This window comes from Rhinolophus sinicus, linkage group LG05, assembly GCF_036562045.2.
Source record: "Rhinolophus sinicus isolate RSC01 linkage group LG05, ASM3656204v1, whole genome shotgun sequence".
NCBI classification, from domain to species: Eukaryota; Metazoa; Chordata; class Mammalia; order Chiroptera; family Rhinolophidae; genus Rhinolophus; species Rhinolophus sinicus.
This window is the reverse complement of record NC_133755.1, coordinates 40582812-40609390: the sequence shown is the minus strand read 5'-3', so window position 1 is coordinate 40609390 and position 26579 is coordinate 40582812. Positions and strand designations below refer to the sequence as shown.

Here is a 26579-nt window from a genome sequence, read left to right as displayed (position 1 = left end):
ATGATTTTTTTTTAGTATCATTATGAACTCGGTTTTTATATATTTGATTAATCTGTTCCAACCATTCTTTTTTGATGCTTAAATTGTACCATTTTTGGTCAGTATAAAGGCCTTCATGTTGGCTTCTGAGTTCTTCTGGCACAACCCAAGCTTTGGTTTCTGCCATCACTTGCCCCATATTCATTTACTCTTCCTATTCCAGAACCGTGGTCAGTTACTTTTCCAAAGAGCCGTGGTTTCTTTGTATTAAATGGTATTTGGATGCTACCACAGTCTAGATACTGGAGTGCTTACTGTGATTACTTCTAGGCTTTTTGAGAAGACAAAGCTAGGAAAAAATGCTTTTTCAATTAATCATGAGTTCATATTGATATTTCAATTCAAATTTGGCATTAAAGTACTTTCAGTCCTTTAATTTTATGCTTATATCTTTTTTCTCTTACTCCGAAAATCTTGGTTTCTGGTATTAACATAGTTATTATTTTTTGTCTATTGGTCATTTAATTTTGAAGAAACAATCATTCATTTAAAACAAATAAAATATTGAGGTTGATCTTTCAGTCATGGTATTCTATTTAGTACGTTTTTTATTGTGTTTCTGAATAAAATGCGATCATATATTTTAGCTTTCTAAAGAAATTATGGACACAGTTGGTGATGATATTGCACATTTATGACAGTGTACCTCAACATGTAAGAATTATTGTTTAGTTGTTGGGATGGGTTGTCAGAAATAGGGTTCCTGTAATATAATCAATGATGAGAGTATTGATGCCCAAATGAAATTAGTAGTTACTGAATTTTTCAGGAAATTTGGTAACTCTCCCAAGGAATATCCTAGTAATACCCAAGCATACAGTAGGAGTTCAGTATGTACTTAATAAATGAACAGTTACCTATATTAAAAAAAAAAAAAAAAAAACAACAACAAAAAAAACTGTGTGAGGTGTAGGTTATTTTATTCCTATTTTAGAGCTGAGTCATGGATTGCCTAGGGCCTCAAAGGTAGGCAGTGTTCAAGTTAGAAGTTAATACCTCTGTTTATAAAGCCTGTTTTCTACTGTGCACCTTTGCCTCCTTCTCCGTGAAGTATGCTTTGCTTCTCGGCCTTTGCTCTTTTTCCTGTTCTGGTTCTAGAATGGGAGTAATTTGACCCAAGGTAGAAGGCAGAGCTTACAAATGTCATAGACCTAGGATTAAAATACATTTTTATTATCCAAGTTTCTTTTTGCCTTCAATATTTGTGGATAGCAACAATTAATATTTCTGAATAAAAATAGCAATTTCAAAGGAAATATGTATAGCTGTTTTGTGTATAAGTACAAGCACTATACTGATTCATTTTTTTAGTAACAGGATAATCTTAATGCCAGTTTATTTTTATGGACCATCAGGCTACTTACATAAAACATTAGGTATTTAGTTTGTAAAAAAGTCACTGTTCTCTTTGTCTTCTAGCAGTTTACCTTCTAATTAAATCTAAATTGAGATTCTGGGCCTTACAGAACTGCTTTTTCAGGATATTTCCCCCCTTTATGTTTATTTTGTATCTAAAGGGGATTTATAACTGTATAAAAGAGTTTCAGTTAATAGTCTTCTTTTTGAAATACTGTTTTGTAAAATCTCTTTATTTCTAGTGTTATCTTTAATAGTATCCTATACATGTTAAAAAGAACAGTATAAGGACTATTAGATTAAGCATATATTTAAAGTATTAAAATGTATGCCTTTTATTAGGGTTACATTTACCAGAAACATTTATAATTTTTATATTTGTTCCCATATGGTTTTGTTATTTATGGTATCTGATTTCTTTTTAAATTTTATTTCTTTACTTTTTAGAATACCTTTTGGTAATCCAGACCATATGAACATCTATGTAATTTGTAGGTTATATTTATTTTTACTTCAAATGTGATTAGGTTAACACCTTTGAAGTAATTGGTAATTTTCAGCCTAGCAATTCTAACTATGTTTGTGTTGCTTCTAAAACATGTAAATTTTAGTTTTGTTTGGAGGAACATAAACTATCTAGAAAATAACATAGGTGGGCCTAGTAGGGAAAGGAACTGTGATCTAGCCAGATGGCGAAAAGTTGGACTTACTTGGTCTGGGAGTTATACAGAATGAAGAAAGAAATTAGCAGGTCAATATTTATTGTGATAATGAAGGATTTTTGTTTGTAAGGATGTGATTCATAATAGTATATGAATATATCAGTCTAGAAAGTATACTTAGATTTCAGGCTTTTCTTTAAAGGTAAATGTCATTTTCTATCAAACATTATACCCTGTAGGAGTAGAAAAATGGTGAAGCCTTGGGATGAGTTTTTTTTTTTTTTAACTTTTTTCATCTTTGGTAGGCATGATAGTCTAGGAGAATATTCAAGTCTTAAGGTTGAGTGGTATAATAATTGACGTTTTTTCTTTCTTAAAATTTTTATTAAAATATAGCTAACATACAATATTATATTAGTTTCAGGTATGCACAATAGTTATTCAACATTTATATACCTAAAGAAGTGATCACCATGATAAGTCCAGCAACCATCTGACACTGTACCATGCCATCACAATATTATTGACTATATTCCCCATGTTGTACATCACATCCCCATGACTTACTTGTTTTATACCTGGAAATTTGGACCTCTTATTCTTCTTTACCTTCCCCTTTTTAAATTTTTCAATTACAATTGACATTCAGTATTATTTTACATTAATTTCAAGTGTACAACATAGTGGTTAGACATTTATATAACTTAAGAAGTAATAATTGACATTTTTATATGACCATCAGTGTAGTCCTTTAACTTTTTCATGTCCTTTTCTTTTTTTTTTTTCATGAGAAGGGGAATGTTTCAGTAGCTGGATTTTCTGTAAAACATAATGGACACTTTAGGCACAAAGAAGTTTACAAAATTGTGTTCTGTAATCAGTTACAGTTCATTGTCTAGCATTCCACAGCTTATTCAAGTTTTTTCTTTTAAACAGGAAGTTGCTTTAAAGAATAAACAAGAGCTACATGTCTCACTTCCTCCTCCCCAGTTCTACTCAAGCCTTATTGAAGAGATAGGAACTCTTGGTTGGGATAAGTATGTCTATTTTAAAATACTCATATGTTAGAGAAATGCCTTTCTTTTACACATTTCAATTTAATATATTTGCAGTTTTAGTAGTTTATTTTATACCTGCTTTCAGTCAGAATGTTTCATCTGATCCTTATTGTGGCTATGAGTTAAAGGAATATCATAAAAAAAATTGGCCTACAAGGTAAAATAGTAAATATAATTTGGAAAAAATAACATTTTAATGCACACAGTAAAATGTTTCCATATTTTCGCTGACCATAACATTATTTTAACTTTTGTTTTTTAGTTTTATTGAGGTATAATTGACGAATAAAAGTATAATAAATTGAAAGTGTACACTGTGATGATTTTACATACTTTGGGAAAGGAGTTCCACAATTACGTTAATATATCCATCACCTCACATATTTGCCTGTTTTTTCCTGACACTTTTGAGGTCAGTTTTCTTGTTCCTGTTACATAGGGGAGAACTTTTGGAACTTTTGAATGCCATTTTGTTGACATCATCCAATATATTTCGTTTTGTATCTACCATCTTGCTATGTTTTCTATTTATCTCACCTGTTTTGTTTCTTTTCATCTGCCTTCATTTGAATTAGTAATTTTATTATATTTTTCTTTCTATTAACTTGTTATATATTCTTTAGAGATTTATGATTCTTTAGAGATTACCTTAAAGATTACAACATACATATAGCAAAATATACAATGTTACTTTTACCAGTTTCCTTATAATGCAAGGATCTAAAACTTCTTAATGCATTTTATCCCCCCTTCACCTGTTGTGTTATTATCTTGCATTTTAAGTCTACATTAAAAATTTACAAACTTTTAATATTTTTCAGTTTATATGTGTATGTTTATATATATGTATATTTACATATGTGTATATATATGTATATATATATGCTATATACACATGCACTAACACAATTATTTCTTCCAGTGTTCTTCATTCCTCCCTTCAGTTTTATCCTTCTGTCTAGAATTATTTTCCTCCTGCCTAAAGAATTCCTGCTAGTACTTTTTAGTTGTGATATAATTGTAATATGATTTTATATTAGTTTCAAGGTTACAACATAATGATTCAATATATATATATTATGAAATGATCACAGTAAGTCTGGTTACCATCCATCACCACACATGGTTACACATATTTTTTCTTGTGACAAGAACTTTTAAGATTTATTGTCTTAGCAACTTTCAAATATACAATACAGTGTTATTAACTGTTACCACCATGACATGCATTACATTTCCATTGCTTATTTCTTTTAATAACTGGAAGTACCTTTTGACCCCTTTCACAATGCTTCATCTACCTCTTGTTTGCTTTGCTTTTTGGGTTATCCCTCCAAGAGTACCTACTGAGAGCTTGGGGATATTCACTGGGGCTTTTTCCTACTGGGGGGTTCTAAATTCTAATTATGAGATTTCTAAATATTCTCACTTTCTATTCATTGGCTTTCTGCTTGGCTTTTTATCCTGTTATCCGTTGTAGATTATGGATTTACCAAAGGTTTTGATGGAAAATTGTCAAAATATTAAGGGTCGAGGTCTCTGGCCCCACCTTTCACCAGACTCTGGTCCTTTAAGTTTGTTATTTTTCTATTCTCAATTGCTGAAAATGAGGCTAGGTTTTTTGTTGTTGTTGTTTTGCCACTTAATAATTGTTCACTGACTGGGACTTTTGCCCATGTCCTTCTCTTGCTCTGTGCCCAGAATTAGTAAATAAACTAAGGGAAAAATGGCTGCAAAGTGTGGGCTTACTCTCTTCTGTTCCCCAAAAGTATGGGCTTACCTCTCCTCTGTTCCCCCTTCGTCAGAACCTTGGTCCTTTAAGTCCTGGTTGCCTTATTATTTCTTTGATACCTTCAGTCTTCTTCTTTTTTTTTTTTTTTTTTTGTCTTTCATTAGATTATTCTAGTTGTTCTCAGTGAAATTGTTGGTCTGTAGCAAGCTACTCCATCTCAGCCAGAAATGTGTAATTTTAAATGTATTTTTATGGTGATCTCAAGGGCTGGTTAATGTTTATTCATGAGATTAGGCTTTATTTGATAAGGTGCCATTACTAAATAAGATTTGGGATGGAACCTTTTAAGTAAAGTGTAGCATAACAATGGAGGGAAGAGACAGAGAACACAAGTAATTGATATGCACTAGTAGCAATTTGGTTGAAATTCTGAAGATTTGTCTTGAGGCAGTGGTGTCAGGACCCTGTTATTCTTTGGATATAAGGTGATAAAACAGAGAAAAATCATTTTGACTTATTTTCAGATGTTTAAATTTTAAGATCTTAATGTTTAAAATAGTTAAGAATGTAGGAAAGGTTTGGAAAGGAAGAGGAAATGTTCTAGTTTTGTTTGTTATATCGATATAGTGAGTTTGAGGCAGTTTTCTAAGCAATGTGACGTTTGGGAGAACGCCAGTAAAGAAAATTAGTTGAAATATTGAGAATGCAAACAAGAGATATTTTAAATGATTTCTTTCCACCTAACCATTATTTGTTGAATGCTTATGTAGGGCAGTGAAGATACATAGGCAAGACTTAAGATTCCTCATGGAATTGGTGGAAGAGTCAGAATTTAAGTAGATGATCACAGTAGTGCTTAATTCTAACAGTGATAAGTGCTATAACAATTATAGGATTTCTTGAGAGCCCATATCAACAAAGTTGTAAGACAAATAGTGCAAGTATGTAAAAATATTTTATGGAATAAATGGTTTTAGAGATAAATAGAAAGACATAACTTTTGCTTTGCATTATATACATTGTCGTGATGTGACAGAAAAAAGAACAGATCTCTAACTTGGATAATAGATGAAAGTAAAAAGTAAGGATATGAATGCTTCTACCATAACCTTTGCCACAATGTAAATATTTGTCTCTTCCTTGACTAGGATCATTACACACAAAACTTCCATTTATGAAGTTTCTGTTGTATGCCACTGGCTGTGCTAGCCACTTTATATAATTCTTAGGTAATTCTCAGAAGAAGTTTCAAGATGATATATAACAACTTTGTATATAAAATGAGTGTATATAGCTAAGGCTGGCTGCATACCAGTGCTCAGACCTCGTTTGTGAATGATGCTCCCAGGAGTTGTGCTACTAGGATATAGAACCCTCAATAAAGTTCCCTCAAGTACTTGGAGATAGTTTTTATTAGTTTCACCCTCAATGTGTGACTATCTGACCATGGATAAAATTGGCCATATGCAAAGTTAACCGTTCCTTAGAGATAGTTTTGAACTCTGTTGCTTAGGTTTGTGAAAAAATTCATAGTTTAATTATAGTGACTAGGATGCATGATTGAAGTGGAATATAGCTGCTGTTACCTAATCATTTGTTTATAGTCTTTAGAAAATAAAGAATGTGTTAGCAGAAGAGAAGTTTTCTGCATGCATTGTGAGAAGCCAAAGAATAAGATTTGTCAGTATTTATCCAACACTTTCTGGTGGAGTAAGAGAATCTCCCATCAATTTTATTTTTGTGACTTAATTTGATTTCAGGATACATCTAAAACTGAGACCTGAACTGTGCGGTCTCCAAACTAGAATTGCTACCTTTTGAGGCCCTGCCTCAGCAGCTGGCTAGCTTTGTAATTTAAAATATCTTTTAAAATGACACATAATGATTTGCATGACAAATTGATTTAAATGGATTTTCAGAATCTTAATGATGCCTAGACCATATCTATATATCTATATTTTTCTTATACTATAAATAATAATCTTGTAGATTTGTTAGTGTAGTAGTAGTAATATCTGTTAATAAAAGAAAAATCTTACTTTAAGTTAGTGAAGATCTTGCTGTGTTTTTAAATTATATACTTGACATTTCTAATCAACTCTATAGGATCAAGCATTATAAAAAATTAAGTTAGAAAAAATACTTAAAATATGATTGAATACTTTCCTTTTCTTTCCCCTTTATTCACATACCCTTTCTTTATTTTTAATGGAAATGACGCTGAGAATTAGTAGCCACGTTAAATTGGACTGCTGTTTTTGTAATTTCTGTACTTGTTTCAATTTTTTAACACTAAAAACAGCAAGTTGTCCAATGGATAAGATGAAGGAGGCATGACCGTTGTGGGTGATTTTGGGTGTTATACTGACTTACAAAGGTGAGTGATGAAAAAAATGTCTTGATAGGTTTCTGTTAACTTCTGATTTTTGTTGTTTTATAGAATGACTCATTTAAAACAATTAGAATTAAACAGAGTCCTTAGGGTTTAACAGGATTTTCAGTTCCTGTTAAAGAATACCCTGGAGTTAAAAGTACTAAATACTTTTGCTTTATTAGGTGGGCTGATCTACATCCCATTTTACCTAGGATAGTTCTAATTATGCCTTTTCTCCTGGCCCCCTTCAGTTGCATCTACAGCCCCCTCCCCCCTTACCCTCTGGTAACCACTAAACTATTGTGTGTGTCTGTAAGTTTTTGCTTCTTTGTTTGTCTTGTTCCTTTGTTGTTTTCAGTTTTATATACCACATATCAGTGAAATCATAGATTCTCGACTTTTTCTGTCTGACTTATTTTGCTTAGCATAATAATCTCAAGATCCATCCATGTTGTTGCAAATGGCACTATTTCATCTTTTGTTATGGCAGAGTAGTATTCCATTGTTTATACACTTTCTTCATTTTTCAAATAAAACTAATAATGCTTAATAATCATTGAAAATAAACATATATTAAATAATTCCCTGTGTAAAGTAGGTATTCAGTTGTTGAGACACTAGTTCACACAAATATAATATGTCAGACCATATATGAGTTTTACAGACTTAGTATTATGATTTAATTATAACCAGTAATAACTTTTGTTATATAATGCAAAAGAACATATATAAAATATGATTTTCATTCTAAATAACCTTTATAAATAGTGTTTTTCTTCACACATATATTCAAATCACTGAATAACTTCAAATTACCAAATAGTGAAAAAATGGTGTTTTTAATAATTGGCAATGTCTTGATAAGTGTCTAATTTAAACAGAATTTGCATTTGATTATTTAAAACTTACATGTGAAACAATAAATATGAACCAGTCTGACAATAGCTTCTCCTTGTTCATTCAATGCATAGAGCATTTGCACATACATAGAAGTAAAAAGCTTGTATATTCCTTATAAAATGGCCAAAACTTACATGAAAAGGAACAATGTAAGAGTTTCCAGAAAGGTGAGGTCATTTTGGGATACAGATAATTTAGGAAGGTTCTTAGAGGAGGTGGGTATTGGGATAAGCTTGGAAGGAATATAGAAAGCCTTAAAAGGGAGGGATCGTTGGAGGCAAGGTTGTAGTGACGGAAATGTGCAGTTCATTTTGGGTCTTTGGAATAGATAGGTTGCGCACATAAGACGATTAGTATCAGGGCCAGAGTGAATGTTCTTGACTGGTAGACTAAGGATGCTTCATATTCAGGTGATGGGGACTCATTGAGCATTTTTGAGCAACGGGTTACTATGATTAAAAAGATACTTTGGGAGATTAATCTAGTCATAGAAGGCAGGATAGATTGATGTACAGAAGAGACAGGAGGTAAAGACACCAAGTAGGGAGGTTTTCAAATCTAGGTTTGAAGTATTAATGTTTAAACTTGAGAGTGGTGGTAAAACTGTAAACTTTATTAAACCATGAATGTCTTCAGTCTGCCTTTTAATGTTATTACTACATAAATATAAAGAAAAGAAAAACTATGTAACTTAAGCTGTTGTCAAAAGGGGTTCAGTATTTCAAGAGACATAAAGCACATTCTTTCTGCTGCTCTGTACTGGTAACATTCAGCTATTAATAAGAACAACAAAAACCTACTGGAAGTTCAAGTATTAATATCCTTTTTAAATGTTTAAAAAACCTGACTGTCAAATTTAGTGCCGTTTTAGTTATTGCAAGCAGACTTTAAAGAAATGCAGCAAATGATAAATACAAAGTGCCTAAAGTATATTTTATTTTATATATTTGTGTTTTTATATTTTCTAAGTCAGCTTTAGCTAAGTAATAACAGCCAAACTCCTCCTAAATATAAATTTTAAATGTGATTTCAACTTTAAAAAATTTTGAGGTTTCCAGTGATGAAAGTTTTCTAAAGTTATTATTTAAATGAATTATTTTTCATATTAAATGAGTAAAAATGATTTATTCCATATTGTCTAAATCAAAATACCCAACTTAACAATAAAGTAAAACATTTGAAATAGATTTTGTTAAAGAAAAAATTATTTTTACATTACTTGTAAGAGCTTATCACTGTTTTTTTTCCTCCTTTAATATTTCTTCCACAGACCAAACATTAAGATATTCTTTCCCATTGTAAATAGATAGAAATATGTTCTGTTAGTTAGGGTACAGGCTAAACTGCTGTTAACAAAGAGAACCCCAAATCCTCAATGTTTCGAATAACATAGAATTTTATTTATCTAATCATTAAGAGTTCATAGGTAGGCAGATGATGGTTAAGAGTAAGTTGGTAGCTCTGTTACACAAGGTCATCCAAGAATCCATATTTCTTAACCATTTAATGTGGCTGCATTGTTCAGTAGCTACTACCGTGTTTCCCCGAAAATAAGACCTAGCTGGACAATCAGCTCTAATGCGTCTTTTGGAGCAAAAATTAATATATGACCCTGTATTGTATTGTATTGTATTGTATTGTATTGTATTGTATTGTATTGTATTGTATTGTATTGTATTGTATTGTATTACATTATAGTATATTAAAGATCGGGTCTTATAGTAAAATAAGACTGGGTCTTATATTAATTTTTGCTCCAAAAGACGCATTAGAGCTGATTGTCCGACTAGGTTTATTTTTGGGGAAACATGGTAGCCACATTTATATTTAAGTTAAATTAAAAATTCAGTGTCTGTACTAGCTACATTTTAAGTCCTCCATAGCCACATGTGGCTAGTGGTAACTGTTTGGACAGTGCCGATGTAGAATACCTCCATTATGGTGAAAAGTTCCAGTGGCCAGAGCTGCACTAAGAGAGTTGTTCTTGTCTGCATGATTGTTGCTGGCTTATACTGGCCTGTCTCAGATGTAGCCTAAAGGAAGGGGGAGTGAGAGAGGTGGTGGGGAGGGGAAGGCATAATTTTGCTAAAAACGATCCAAAAGATGTACCTGTCACTTCTGTTTGTAGTCCACTGGCCAAAATTTAGTGATATGTGAAAATTTAGTGATATGCCAAGAGCAGCTAGGTAAGGTTACTAGCTGGATGGAGTGTACCCTGCTAAAACTTGGTGTAGTTAAGGGTGCTGTGGAGGCAGCGTTCTGTTACCAAAAAGAAGAAAGTGAAGAGAAATACTAGAGGACATGTGGCAATCTAGGTCACATGCTCAAGGTGTTAATAATCACAATAAAATTTCTCCCTATCCCCAAAACAAAGTAGATAGAAATCCACATGGGTAAAATGTGTAATTTTAAATGACCAGGCTGAGATTAATTGAAATTATAAATGTTTTTTACTATTTTATTTGAATTACTTAAACAAAATTAATCTTACCATTTTGACTGCGAGGCCATATTTTGAGCATGACACTTTCTCTAATGTATTACCTCCATATCTTAAACTTTGTGGAAAGATGATCTTTTGTTTGTGTCATTGGAGACAAAAGACTAGAATTTTTGTTCATTTCTGTTTTATTTTATAGATATTCAATAATGATTTTGATCATTTTGATGATAAGCAGCAATGTGAAATATGAAAAGTACTAGTGGGTGGTTTAGTTGTTCCTTTTCTCTCTGCACCCCTTCTTGCTCTCTCATGGTTATAACTACTTGGGGCTTATAAAGCAAAGCAGCAGCCTTTTCCCACAACATTTCCAGTCTCCCACACCATTTCCAGTGTCTTTGAGACAAACACTGCAAAATGTTCATGTTTACAACTTTCATATTTCTAAATAATATGCCTGTATTCAACATTGCTTGATTTATCGTTTTAGGAATTACATACTGATTAACTCCTATATTAAGAAAGGATTTAGCTCCTATACTACGGTCTCTACCTTTTTTACTATTCTCTTATTCTTCTACTAGGATTAATATGTCTACAGTCTTTTCAATTAAAGATGTGTATCTCTTACATTCAAATTAGCAGTTACAAATTTTAGTGTTCCTAATCTTCCCATCTCAGATCTCTCATTTTTCTACCTCTCAGTTTTTATCATTGCTTCCTTTCAAATTGCAATGGTCAAATATATTTACATCATTTTCTGTAACTATAATTAAATCTTTTAGTTTTATTGCTGGATTTTAACAATTCTAATTAGTAAGCAGTTTGGTGTTTTTATGACAACGTAAATATTTTTCACTGAAAAGTTAATGGTAGAGCAATTACAATTTTTAACATAGATTCATTGTTTATAGTTTAGCTTAAATTTTCCTCTTCTCTTTTTGGTTTCCTGTATTTTTAAAACATTTTTCTTAATTCTTAATTTCTCCCTGTATATAAGTCCTACCCTCTGTTCTACAGACTGCTTTTTTTTTGGGAGGGGGAGAGAGTTAGCTATCCCTTTCCTGAAACCTTCTTTCTCTCTCATCTAATGTGTTTTATCAGCTAGTACTCTTCTAAACATTTTTCATTTTTATAAAATTTGTTGAAAATTTACCTTAGTTGATGTTATTCCTTTTCTTTTTGTATCTTTGGCTTTATTTACACCTCAATTTTTTTTTTTTTTTTTTTGAATAGGGGTATAAATGCATATGTTTATCTCAACATCTTGAACTGAAGTGTTGATTTTTTCAGAGTCAGGTGCCCCCATATATCTGCACCTTAGAGTTGTATTGATAAAACATGTGTTAAAGTCTCTTCTTCTAAATTTTTTTGGGGATTTGAGATATTTACAGATATAGTTTAAAGAAATTAATGATTAACCATATATATAAAATCATATTTTTATATAAACATTTTTCTAGAATAATTTTACTTTCATCTGTTTTTTAAGAGCCTGGACTTTTTTATTGATTATGCTAAAAATTGCTTATGTTGATAAAGACTTTTTTATTTTATCTTTCAGTTTATTATTGAAGATATGTGTCTTCTTTAGTTTTAGATCTATTTTTCATTACAAACAGTATTCCACAACTTTATAGCCCAGCATTTCTTGAAATTGACCCATTTTACCATTATATCTGGCCAGCGACTAAACCACATATAGTGATGTTAAAAAAATGTTTCCTGGGGTAAGAGGCTAATGTTAGTTCTGAACTCTAATGGGTCTTAACCATCAGTCTGGGTGATAAGTTACACAATACTCTTAGGCTACTTTTTATCTTTACAAGAGAATAGTATTGTAAAAATGTCAAAAAATATCCTCTTGCCCAGTTCACTAGTAAATATACTACTAAATTTGAACATTTTTGGCAGTAGCTTATGCTACTCAAGGGATTATAGTTTTACAGAATGATATATTTCAAAGGGTATTGGTTTCTATTGTAGAAAATGCATGCATTTAGAACAACTTAAATCCCAAACAGTTGTGCTTGTGCTGTGTGTTTAAAATATTAGTCATCTTGAATACTTGCGCAGGTTAAGTGTCAGAAGCTATAATGTTGCCCCAAAAGAAAATTTATTGTTAGGAGACCAGGCCGTACCTGTGCTTATACAGCATTTTCCTTGGAGGAACTATTTGAGTATGTGAACTCATATCAGCCCTTTTTGTACAGTCACATTGAAAATAAAGGAAAAGTTCATCGAGGAGAAAAGCAAATAGAGGAAGCATGAAAGTCTTACACTGTATCACACTACAGAAGTGGATCAGAGAGTTTGACAGGAAGTTTAATGTGTACATAAGTAGAGGCTGACAGGAACATGCTGTGTGAGCCAAAGGTTCCAGTGATGGAAACCTGAAACAGAGTGCTCACTGACCACAGCATGAGCCTTGACACACATTGTAAATAATCCAGAGATCTATGACTGCATTAAGCACGAGGCTGCTGTAGTAACGGCAGTAAATCTATAGCAGCGTAAAGGGCTGGCATGCAGAAATCCCTCTGATTAATTTTTGTAATGGATTAATAAGAACATGGCAAATATTTTCATTCTGAATCCTATCGTCCTCCAACCACCCCCTCTCCTCAGTCCTGCCCTCCCAGTGTGATCATTTTTTTATGCTCTTCCACTCACCAGACTTGTATATGCAGATGCTTGCTTCAGCACCATCAAGTTAAAAGCTGAAGATGCTTCTGGTAGAGAGCATCTAATCACTCTCAAGTTGAAGACGAAGGTATGTGCCTCGTTAAACTGTTATTACAGTCAGGAAATATTTTGTGAAATGACCTTTGTGAATCATATTTTCAACGTAAAGAAGTGTTAGTTGCTTCTAAAACATATATATATATATATATATATAACATATAACATATATATACTATATAATATATAATACATCATATATAATAATACTTCAAAAAAATATTTTGGAAAGCCTCAAAGAATTTATTCGCCAGGTTTCCAAAAGCCTAGATATAATTTAATGTCACTATTTTAGTTCAAATTTGATCAAAATCTAGACTTCATAATAAAGAAATATTGCAAATAAGATTCGGCATCCTCAAAGTAAATAACTTTTTGGTAACAACATATATATATAAAAAAGAGTTGAAGTTCCCACTATCCCAAGTAAAGTTCCACTGAAGGTCTTTTGTTTTCAACTTTTACTATGAATTACCCTTGAAATTCTTATTTCTGACCCATCACACAAACACACACACACACTGCACATGCACACACACACGCACACGCACACGCACGCATACCTTTTATTGTTTGTTTTGGCTGAAATTTTTTTTACTTCCATTATTTTAGAGTTTGCAAAGGTTATGGCTCTATTTAGAGAACCCGTTACAGACTAGTGATCTATAACTACTCACTAATTTATTGGCACAAAACATAGCTGTTTCATCTTTATTTTTTAGTTCTAAATTGTGAATTTTGAGAAATAAGTAGAATAAGCAAGTTCAACATATTAATCATTTATTTAGTAATCACTAGGGAAACATTAGAATCTGAGAAATCCAGGACATCTTTTTTTTATTGTTCCCAGGAGTCATCAATCAACTCTATTTCAGAAGATTGTAGTGATGAAAAGATCAATTGTGTTTGTCCTTTTTAAAAATGTGTCTGGCATTTAAGCTTTCCATGAGAGAGAATTAATATATAAAGCTGTACTGGGTGACACAGAAAAGTTGGTATCTTATAGTGCCTCTCTCAGACAAGTTGAGAGATGACTCACTCTCTTTTTTCTCACACACAGAATGTTTAGGTATAATTTTAAGACTCATATGTGATAAGTGTCAAAAAAATTAGTAGCATAGAAATCTTATTTGTAAAAGACGTTACATGGATATTTTTGTTAAAATGAAAAAAAAAAATTATTTGCCCTTTTAATTTTTAAAGGTGTGCTTTTCTTTTAAGACCAGGGAGAAGACTGCCTTTATCCTTCCAAAGGTCACATACTGCCACTGGCAAGGGTTCTGTCATTTCCTGTAAAGCTTTTTTTTTTATAATTTGTACATTGATAAAAATTGCTTTGTGGCTATGAAGACCAAAATGAAATATTTTAAATACATCTATGTTGATTCTGTTTTTTTTTCTTAGCCTAATTTTTGCAAGCTTTTCTACTTACTAAAGAGATGCTTTGTGTCTACACTTCCTGTATCTGTACATATAAGATTTTATTATTAATTCCAGCTAATGATATTGGCAGTGTTGAGAGTGAGGATGTAGCCTATAGTCTGTTGGCTTTTTCTTACACCTTCACAAGGTAGATAAGGTGACACTTTTAATATTTCTCTGGAGGATATTTTTAAGTGTCAATTTTTGCAGTATCCATAGCTATGAAACATTATTATGGATGCCTTGGCAAGTGAGACTAGAAAGCTTTATTTGAGGTAGGAAGGAATTAGGAAGAAAAAAAATCTGTTAAAAAAAAAAGAGTGGAACTGAATGAATCTTATGTTGGTATGATTTAGTAGAGACTTTAATTATCCATTTAATTCAGTTTTCATAGAAACCAAAGTTATCTTTTAGCTATGGTAATTTCTTTTCTAGAAATATTTGGGCCTGGAATTGTCAGTTAAAAATAGTGATAGCTGAAACTATATGTTAATAGTACGTAATGCAAAATCTTAATCCAAACTAAATTTTAAAGAGTCAGGCTGATTTTCTTTTTTTTTTTAAACCTTAAAGCAGGCTTATTTTTGTAAATACACAGACTTTTAAAAATGATTTTTAAATATATAATAAATGCATTAGTTCTATTTTATTCTTGAATACATTCTTCCTATTCTGCTACTCTCCCTCACTGTCTGCAAAAACTCACAAGGAACACAATACTAATTTTGACTAGACACCCCCTATTAAAAATACATATATAAATCAAAAAGAAATGTAAGGGACATAGTTGAATTTTGTTGTTTTTATGAGTGTATTTTTATGTAATACCTACAATACATCCTGAATTGTGGGGTAAAGTGATCTTTTCTTGAAAAAAGTAGTTGCCTAGGTCTTGTTTCCTCAGCTTTGGCCAAGATCAGAGCTACTAGAAGAACAAATCACAGATGTATATCAGAGACTGGGCACTCTGTCTCTGATGGCTGTTTTTGTAATGTGCGGTTTGTATGTATTCACTGAGGAGGGAACCTTACTGCTTAGATGGTTTAATCACGGAAGAGTTTGGGTTAAAATTTTCCTTAGAACAGTATACTCTGAAGTCTACATATATTGCACGTAATAAAAAATTTGCTTTTATAATTTTATAATTGTATTATTTTATAGTTATTGATTTGACTGAATTGTTTCAAGGTAGATTTAAAAAAACTTAATTAAAAATAATTAATTATTTTTCCATTACTGTTCCTTTATGTGTAGCTTTTGTTGTCAATTATAGTTCTAAATTAAAACTTTTGGTAGTTAGTCTCTGTTGGTTTTATGTATACCTATACCACTTACTACTGAAAACTCTGAATTTTGGTAGATGTTTTGCAATATTGTATTTAGTTATCTATGTTGCAGTTAGTGCACAGTACAGGGGACTGAAAATAAGTACCTAGGATGCTACTTCATAATTCATGTTAAATCATCCATAAGTACGTAAATTTCTGCTTCCAAAGTTCTATGTAGTTATGTAAAGTTTATTATATAAATTGATCTTAAATGTGAATATAATTAGCACATACTATACATGCATTTAACTTAGATACACAGTAAAGCCACCTAGATATAGTTCAATCTAATTTATATTTATGTTTGCATACTTACACATAAAATATATTTGAAAGATTTATTTATCTCAGAAACTATCCCACACTTATATATGTGGGATTATATTTATTATAACCTGCTTTTTTGTTCAACTATTAGTGGATCTCTTTCTATGTCAATACATACATACCTTGATTGTGCCCTACTTAAATATGAGATCGTATTCTCTTTTAACATAATGAGCTGTATGTACTTAATGATTTCCAAAGTCATGGATACTTTACTTGGTTTATCTACTCTAAATATAGAAAACATTTCATTAACTTCATACTCTTGCCTCCGATTGATGATTTGTTTAAGTTAGAGAGTTGATACTGTTCATTGTCAGCATCAGTAGGAGACAAATACCAGTAACTCAAAGCAATCTAAGTATTCAGTTTTTGATCCATGGCGGTTTCAAGGGCGCATAGTTAGTTTAACAGAATCTTAACATGTTAGAGGGAAAAGAAATTTTGTAACGCTTTTGGTTGAATTTCATCATTTTTACATCTAAAGCCACCAGAGAAATTTACTGACTTGTCCCAGATCACACAAATGAGTTAGCAGAACTGAAAACCAGAGAAAGCGAAGGTCTCTGCCTGCATTTACTTTGAGATAAAAACATGGCTTGTAAAAATGGCATACAGATTGCTTTTCCAGTGATGACAGCAGTTACACTATTACATACATCATCTGACATTTTAATTCTCTGAAATAGAGCTCTCTCCTTAATTTCAGCCTGACCTTTCTTTTTTTTTCAAAGTAGAGCATTGTTATGTTTTCATATGGTTTACTGTATGTTTCCTTTTGTGTTACCAGTTCTACAGTCAGATACCATTAGTCAGAGTGTGTGTTAAGTTTCTTTTCAGCCAACCTATCCTTATAACTAAATGTTAATTCTTTTCAAAGCATTGACTTCAAATGATGTGATGTTTGTTAAATACTTCAGTGATAAATTTTTCCCCTTTCACTTACTCAGCAAAGTAGTGAAAAATAAGCTGAAAAAAGTGAGTCTAAAATTTTTTCTAAACATTTTATCAATGAGAGAGTAGTTTTCCTAAAAATAGTTTTCTTTTAAATTTCGCTTTTTAATGGGAAGAAATAAGTATTTAGAAATTACATTTGACTTTGAAAAATCCAGAATTGGATTTTAGAGAAGTCATGTAGTACCATTCTTTAATAACAAAATTGATTTTAAGATAAACTGTTTTGTCTTTGATAACTTAGAAGCCTCGTTTGTCCTTATGTCACTTTTTTTATAAAATTGTTGAATTAAGTTTCTGTTTATTAACCATAAAAATGTTTTTCTTCCTTTTTTATATAAACGAAAAACTATTACTTTTGTTCTTCATTAATAAGCCAGAAGACACTTTATTGTTTCTTTTTATTTATCTTCTTGCTAATAGAAATTGCTTAATTGCGGAACATACTTTTTTAAAATTGATAGTTGTTTATATTTTTGTGCATTTTTGATTCTTTTAACAGGTACTGCCTCTTTAAGTAGTAACTGACGTTTTTTGAGATTTAATTTTAGACTGAAAGGAAACTAATATCAACTAATTTGATCTCATTGTAACGATAAAGAAACTAATATCCAACAAAAACGAAAAAAGAACAACAAAAAAGAAAAAAATTGAAACAAAACAAAGAAACTGAGATCCAGTGTGATTTACCCCTCAAATCGCATTACCAGCTGACGTAACACTGACATATTTCATGTAATGAATTTACTAAAAACTGATTGCTTTGTTACCCCCAAATCACTAAAGTTTGTACCTCCTGAGCATAACTTGACTGTTAATCAGTTCTTGACATCTCTATAATAGTAGAATCAAAATATTTATGTATAATTTGCATTTATAATACTTTTCGTAATATATTCAGTTTTTCTAAAATATCTCATGTGAAATTGTCAGACAGAAGCAAAAATGACCTAATTTTATGCTTTTTCATAGTACCCTGCAGAATCACCAGATTGTTTTGTGGATTTTCCTGTTTCATTTTCTGTTTCCTGGACACCAAAGGTACATTCTAAAATTTATTTTAAGTATCTAAAAAGCATATTCTGTTTACTAATAAGTGGCCATCATAGGTTTAAAGTGATTTTTTTCTTCAAGTATATATTTATTAACAGGACTTCTAGAGTGCTTCTTTTATGTTTTCTAGTAGTTAATGTTCATTTTCTCTCTGTACACACACCACACTCATGCACACACACACACACACACGCATGCACACACACACACATACATAAACCCATCATCCAGCTTTTAGATCTTTATGCTTTATTTTAGATGAATGTAAAGCTCTATTGACAGAAATAGTCCTTTAAATTTAAGTGGTAAAGGACTTTAAAACAGTGAGCAGTAAGTGGAAAACTGGGTGAAAATTTTCATATTGCTAAAACTTTTAACATTGATGATGTAATATCATAATCCTTTTCTGAGAATAAGTTAATGACTGAAAATATAAACCCTGCCATTTCAGCTCAGTTTTTATTGTTCTAAAGTATTTATCCTTTGTTCATCCTTGAACTTAGACGAAGTTGTGTATGTGCTTAGAAACATCGTACTTTGAATAAAGACTATAGGAGATTCTTTCTCTTGCTCTTGTCAATTGAATTTCTCAATCTATTGTAAATATCTAACAAGATAATGTATTTCGACGTGCATTGTAAACTGGAACATTATGTAGTTACAAGGTGATATGATTATTAATCTTACCGTCATTAACATTATGTGTATGATTTCTAAAGATCTAGCAGAATGGTTCCATGCAAAGAGAAAAATATTCCTAGTGACAGTTTACAAATATTTTTTAAATTCGGGTTACCTGTATTTTTGTTATAAACTTTTGATATGTTCAATTGAGAATTTATGCTTACATTTTAAATATCAAATAATTGTCTGGCATATGATGTTATAATAATTAAGAAAAAGCTTAACAGGATTTAAATAGTTTTGTGAAGGTTCAAATGTCATTTTAATCATACTATATATTCAAAAACTATTTTTCTCATTTTCTTCTTTAAAAACAAAAAAGTCTTACTCCTTCCAAAGGAAATTGAGAAAACACAGCGAAATAAAGGAGAGGAAATACGCTGTGATTTGCTTTTGGTATTATCATATATATACATATATGAAATATTGTGTTGATTTTTTTAAAAAGAGAATTGGAATTATATATAAATTGTATACCTATTGATCTGTATAAGCTTTATCTTTGTTTTATGTAGGATTATGGGATAACATTGTATCTAGATCAGGGGTGTCTAAACATTTTTCAACGTTTTTTACCAAGGGCCATATGCGGTAAAATGCACAAACAGCCGGGCCACTCACTCGAGGTGAAGTACATATTGCCTCACCTGGTTTATTTAAGTAAACTAAATATATTTTTGGAATTTGCTACAGGCCAATAAAAAATGGATTGCAGGCCCGTGGGTTGCAGTTTGGTCACCCCTAATCTAGATGGTATTATTCTTTCCAGATATGCCATCTCTAAGTTATACTTTAATATTTATCAAAATGCAAGGTTGAAGAATATATTTTTGATGCATTCCTTAGTTATTTTTTTTTTAAATGTAGATAGCTGTACAAGTTTCCCCCACACTTGAATCTGAATAAGTTTGCATCTCTACTGAAAGATGCATTTACCTTTTTCTTGCCATTTAGCAAAATTAGTTTGTGACTCTCCTGGACTGGAAAATCTTTGAAGCTAATAATGCCTTTTAAATTTTGTATCCTTACTTAACACTAGCTCAAGTGCCTTGCATATATAAGCATGGACTAAGTGTTTATAACACAAATTCAAATTTAAGTTTTAGATTTAATTGGGTCATATAACAAGTTTTCTGTTTTGTACTAGCTCCAAGAAAATAGAATTAATTAGTAGTAACTGGAATGTCATAAATTCTTTTTTTAGAATTATAGAATATACTAAAACTCTTAGCAAAGTATAGATACAAATTTGGACACCTTTTTATCCACAACTCAGATTTGACAGATGTTAATATTTTGTCACATGTGCTTCAGATATATCTCTATTTCTGTCTTTTAGGAATAAAATGTTCTTTGAACAATTAAGACTTATCCCTCTTGCCTTTCCTCTTTCTTTCGTTCTCTTCCTATCTAGAGTTTACCAGTTCCCTGAAATTGATGTGTGTGCTATTTATGCATGTGTTTTGCTGCATTTATTCTATATTTTATAATATGTGTAGTCTGACTTTTTTATACAACATTGAGAGATTTACCAACGATGTATGCATATGAAGTACATTTATTTTAAATAATTTATATCATTCCATTATATGAATTTGAAAGTTAATTTATCTGTTGCCCTACTGATAAGGTTGTTCACAATTTCTTCCTAACTTTCTTGATGCAGTTAACATCCTTGCATTTTTTTTGTGTACATGTGAGACTGTTAGTGTGGGTTATGCCTAGAAGTGAAAGTGCTGGAAATGCACCTCTTTGAGATTACTAAACATTGCTAGTTGCCTTCCCAAATGGGTTATATAAATTTATACTTCTACCCAACAATGCATAGTAATTCCTGCTTTCCCACATGCCTTCCCAATCTTGGTCTGACCTTAATTCTTATCAAGAATTGGTAATCATTTATAATCTTTGCCTATTTAAATTTTTACTTTACACATTTTGCATACTAATTCTTTATTGATTATTTTGGGATGTAAGTATCTTCTCCCTGTGGCATGTCTTTTAACTTTGTATATATTTTGTCAATCAGAAGTTTAACTTTCAGTGTGGTCACATTTATCATCTCTTCCTTGTGATTTCTGCTGTTTTGTCTTGACTGGAAAAAAAATCTTCCATATCTTATTCTGAAAATACATTATCCTTTTGCTGTAAAAGTTATCCTTTTTCAAATTTATTTAAGTATGAGGTAGGAATCTCTATTTTACTTGCCTATTTTATATACGCTCATAGAATTTGGATGTGTCCTGGGGATGATGTCAACATTTCTTTTACATATATATGCCATTACATTTTAGAAAATTTTCAAAATGTATTATTTACCTATTCTTTTAAAGTCTAGCTGTACATCGTAAACACTTTGGTGATGTTACCGGGGTATGAACTCATTGAGTCTTTTACACATCTGTTGACAATATTAGTTTATGTTTTGAAAGTAAGAAGCAATGTCAGACTTCTTTGCTGTTTTTGATCTTTTTTCATTGACTTCTTGGAAACAGTTCTGCGTGTGGGAGTTATTTTTTCTCTCTTAACCATTTTTAAACAGTTGTGGTTTTTAAGCAAAATAATGTTACTGGTGTAGGCTAATAGCAAACATATTTAAGAGACGGTTAAGAGGTTCCAGATAATTGATTTAAAAAACATTCCTCATTTGCCTTTGTACATTTCCCCTTTGGATTCAGTGTTTCTGGACTTTAAACTTGGAAGATCTTTATTTTCCTTTCTTTTTGTGAAATAATAGACATGGCTTTGTGGCATCCATATTAAAAATGGGTAATTTTCCTTATGGTCCCTGTCTTCCTGCTGGGTTGATAATGTTTTGATGTATTTTTCTTTTGCTCTGATGAGAGGTCTGCTGCTGCTGCTCTGACATATTCATTTGGATGAATAATTATAACTTGCGCAATGTCAAGCTGAAGATGGTAGGGTTTTGTGCGTCATGACAAGCCTAGTAGCCAGTGCAGGTGTCTCACAGCATGATCAGCAACAGCCAGTGTATTCTGGCTCAGAGGAGACATTTCCGAGTAGTAAGAAATCAGCACCAAGGGCAAGGCTGCTGCTACCACTGCCACTGTGATATGTGCCAAAAAAACACAAAGTGCTGCTCAAAGACAAGTGACTGCACACCTCTTTTCAGATATTTACTTTATTTGCCCAGTAAATTTTCTTTTACAGATTTTAGTGTAGAATGTAAGGGCATGTCCTGATTTTTATCTTTCTTGACTTCCTAACACCACAAATGCTTCAAAATGTATCTTTAACAATCTCTTACTGTTTGGACTTTTATGTCTACATCATATATGTGAGTATTGTTGACTAACGAGACCATAGTAGGCCCTAATGTAAGATTTTCAGTGCACTGATATTAGTGATTCAGTAAAAACAAAATGCGTTTTCTCCAGGTCACTGACTGACCTGAACAGGATGTTAAAACTGCAGTTCTACATATAAATGTACCATTAAGTGAAGGCTTGGTGAAGTCTCCTTGCCAGGGTGGTAGAGATTTTCAGATTTGGTATGATGCAGTAAGCAGTACTCTTTATATTTTTTATCATGAAATTTCATTTTCTTGGAATAATGCCATGAATGCAAGAAGAACAAAATAATGTAAAGCCTCTGACTGATAATCCGATCGTGAATGAAGAATTTGTAATTAAAGGAAACAGTCCTATTACATAGCAGGGAGCATGATCCATTAGTTAGAGCAGCAGAATAGCAGTTGGGTATCCTAGATTCTGTTTACAGTTCAGCCATTGACTTAATTGTATAATTTCAAATAAGTCGCATGACTGCCGTTTACCTCAGTTCATATGTGCATGGAAATAAGAACTTTTTCACAGAGATGTTAAGAAAAATAAATTTGGTTTAAAACAAACACAATGTTGAGGAAAAAACCCTCAGTATCCACTGTAAGAATCCTGTGGAAATTTTCCTTTTCTGACCTACGGATTATTCTTTCCATTTTTCTCTTTGCTGTCGTTGTTGGAGAACTCGTAGTACTGGATTTTTGTTCACTCTTAAATTGGTTCATTAAATACGCTTTTGCCTTCTTGGTAATTTTATTGTTGCCACAGTGGTAGGGATAAAAAGACATAAAAGGGATCAAAAAAAAGAAATTTAATTCATTATTGAGATTATGTGATAATGGTAGAAAAATAACAATGTTATCTATTGGACTCAATAACGTATTAATTGCCTTTTTTTCTTTTCAATAACTTATTTAAATTTTTAAAGTACCTTACATTGCGGGGGGCAGAGATAAGAGAACTGACTCACAGGTCTACTAGGGAAGTTATATTCTATTTTTGTGCATTATTAGGTAAAATTATATAGCTCTTGTGATCGAGTCTTTCTTAATAGTTACCTTGTAAAAGTACATAAACAGAAAAACAAGAAGCTGTAGTTTTCTATAGGAAACAATTTCAATGCAACAGGCATTTATTACTTCCTATATGCGGAGTCTGAGCTGCCCCCTGAGGATATTACAGAGAATTAGGCAGGTTCTAATCCCCTAGGAGAAATTTTCAGGAGTAACTTTCATTCTGATAAGGAGGGAGGTGCTTAAAAAGAATAATTTCTGTAAACTGTGTTGAGTGATGTGATGAGCTGTTTTGATAAGGTGGAAGAGACGCACATAATCTAACCTAAGGTAGTCAAGAAAGTTCTTCAGACTTTCTTCTCAAGAAGTTACTTAAGCTCAGTGAGTCTTGAGGAATGAGAAGTTAGGTTTGGGAGGAGAGAGAATACGGCAGGAGAGAACTATGTTAGCCAAAGAACAAAGACACAATATTGTAGGCGATAATGCATGAATTACACATCAGTTGATACTCTATGGTCTTCTCTGGACTGGAGCTTTTGCTAGTTAGGCCAGGTCTGCTATACTAATTCTTATGATCCAGGGCTTGGTCCTCAAGGTAATGAGGTAATGGAGTCATCAGGAAGAAGTGTGACGTGGTCAGAATCTTGTTTTGCAGTAGCATTTCTCAGAGTGGCTTTTGTTTTGTTTTGTTTTGTTTTTGGCTATTAATGGGGGTAAGATGAAGGAAGGACTCTATGACCTAATACATTTATGAAATTCTAGATACAAGTTTTACTATTTCTTGGTTTAGCACTTCTCAGCTTTCTTAATGTGCCAAGATGTATTATAAATGTCCAGCATGTTTTTTGTTTTGTTTTGTTTTTTAATTCCTCTCAGAACACTTCTCTGGATTAGTTTTCAACAAAACATATTTTTTATTAATATTTTTTATAAATATTTTTTAATGTTTGTCACTGTAGAAGAAGGTTCTAAGTGAGGATGGCAAGACTATAGTGAATAAAACTGATTGAGGGGCTGCTATGTACTTCCATGCTGGGAGTAATTAGGGTTTGTTCTAGGTTAATGGGTGCTGGGAAAGAGGAAAGGAGATTGAAAAAATTTCACAGGTTATACTGATAGAACTTGGTGATCTACTGATCATGAGATCTCAGATTACTCCCAGTGCTGCTGATGTGACTGGTAGTACCACCAACTGAGGTAGGCAGTGCAGGAAGAAGGGGTGTAGAGGAAAGTTCAGGTTGGAACTGGGTGAGTTTGATATACCTGTAGTATATATAAGTAAGTGTGCCTAATGGGCAGTTGGATATATGACTTTGAATCTATATCATTATAATTTCAGTTGATTTCTAAGATTATCAAAGTTAGTTTATGCTTGTAGATTTGATATTTTTGTATTGTGAGCACATGAAATACTTTTATGGCATGGTGAAATGCTTCCATTTTAAAAACCCAATGAGACTAGTTGTATGGAACAGGTTTTTTTGTCAGATGCCTCCAGTACTACCTTAAGTCACATTTAAGTGATTTACCTGCTAATGTTAATAAATGTGACCTTGTTTTGACCTTTGTGGTAGGCTTCAGGGTTAATTCTGCTCGACCACTGTAACATAGTAAAAAGAGAACAGAGTCTAAAAGTCTGGGTCAAATCCTGGCTCTTTCCTTGCTAGTGCCTGATCTTGTGTAAATTGTTTAACTATAGAAAAAGAGGGAAATACTCAAATCATTGATTGCATGTGAGAGGAAACAGATATTGTATATGAAAGACCTTTTGAATTATAAAATGCTTACAAATGTGCACAGTTATAGAGGGTGGTAGCACAATTTGTGAATTGGAGAGCTCTTAAAGTAGCAAGATAAATATGGACAAATAATATCTCTCCATATACATTTATATTATATGTTTGTGTATATAAACATACCCACATCTATATATAACAATAAATAGTTGGTATCTCTCTGTATGTGTTGAACTACATATACTTTTAAGGCAATATTTCCATTTATATGTAACAATCAAGAATTTTTCTGATGTTCAAAAATGCAATAGGGATGATTAATGAAAAATATCTGTCAGCCTCACTAGTCTACCTGTGGTAGATAGCTATATATATGTGGTAGTACAAGTAACATAGATTAATAATATTATATTTTGAGTAAATCAGCAGAATAGTCTTACATAGCAAGTGTCCCAGATAATTAAAATATATAAATATTAGTTTCCAAATGGCTTCTTAATTTCTGATTTATATTTTTTAAATACTTTTAGATAAAAAAGATGATTTTAGCTAACATCAGTGAAGCAAATTTATTTCAACACAAGTACAATTTATAACATTCTATACCTCATGTTTTATTCTTGTCTGGTATATTGATAACTGTCTATTTGTGCTTTTTGTAATCTAAGAGTTAGTATGAAATATGTGCATATCAGTGTGCTTGTGCATGCATGTATGTGTGTGTATGTTTTAAACCATCATTTTGGAAAATTAGATGCCTATATTGAAAATAAAGATTCAGTAGATTGAAGACAGAAATGATAATTCAGATATGAAATAACTTAATTCAAATATCTGCTAGAATCACTGAGAGGTATTAATCCTTTCAGCTATGAAATGTGCTTACTTTCCCCTTCTTTTGTGCTAAACTAGAAATTGAATATTAGAAGCCGAACTAATTTAACAGATAGATGTAATGAAGCAAACCAGAATTTTGTAGTTGGTAGATAGAGGCAATGGAACATCCTTTTATTTTTTTAAACAATACCATTGTTAGTTAAGATTTTTCCTGGCTCTGGCTTATGTGGGTGATATTGGCAGCCAGCAACCACTGGTATTCTATTAGTCTTGACATTGTCCGAAGCAAAGATTTTTGTGACCATTTATTTCCTTATTTCATTGTTTTTAGTGTGAGCAATGAAAAATTAGGTATAGTCAACCTTTTTTGTCAAAGGGAGTAGCATGCTTTTTTCAGTAGGACCTAAGTGGAACAAAAGCTACACTAGTTTGTTTTTTACTAATTGATTTTATTTATTTATTTTTATTATGTAAACCTTTATATTTGTTTTAATACAAAGTAAAGGAAGTTAAAAACAAATAACAGAACATGTTAGAAACATTAAGGGTCTTAAGCAGCGATGTATAGAAATGATTTTTCTCAGAATTAACATCGGAGAAATAAAGAAATAATAGATAAC

At 31.8% G+C, this 26579-nt stretch overlaps 1 protein-coding gene across 2 annotated transcripts in view; it reads left to right on the top strand.

Annotated features, from left to right (window-relative positions):
* The window catches only part of FANCL (FA complementation group L), a 60743-nt gene that overhangs the window by 15070 nt on the left and 19094 nt on the right, over window positions 1–26579 (top strand). Inside the window, exons 5-7 of one of the 2 annotated variants that reach the window (XM_019717216.2) lie at window positions 2994–3094; window positions 13238–13334; window positions 18307–18375. The exons of the other annotated variant lie outside the window; for it this stretch is intronic. Of the exons in view, the coding sequence (XP_019572775.2) occupies window positions 2994–3094; window positions 13238–13334; window positions 18307–18375 (267 nt within the window). The remainder of the gene's footprint in view (window positions 1–2993; window positions 3095–13237; window positions 13335–18306; window positions 18376–26579) is intronic. 2 annotated transcript variants of the gene reach the window in all.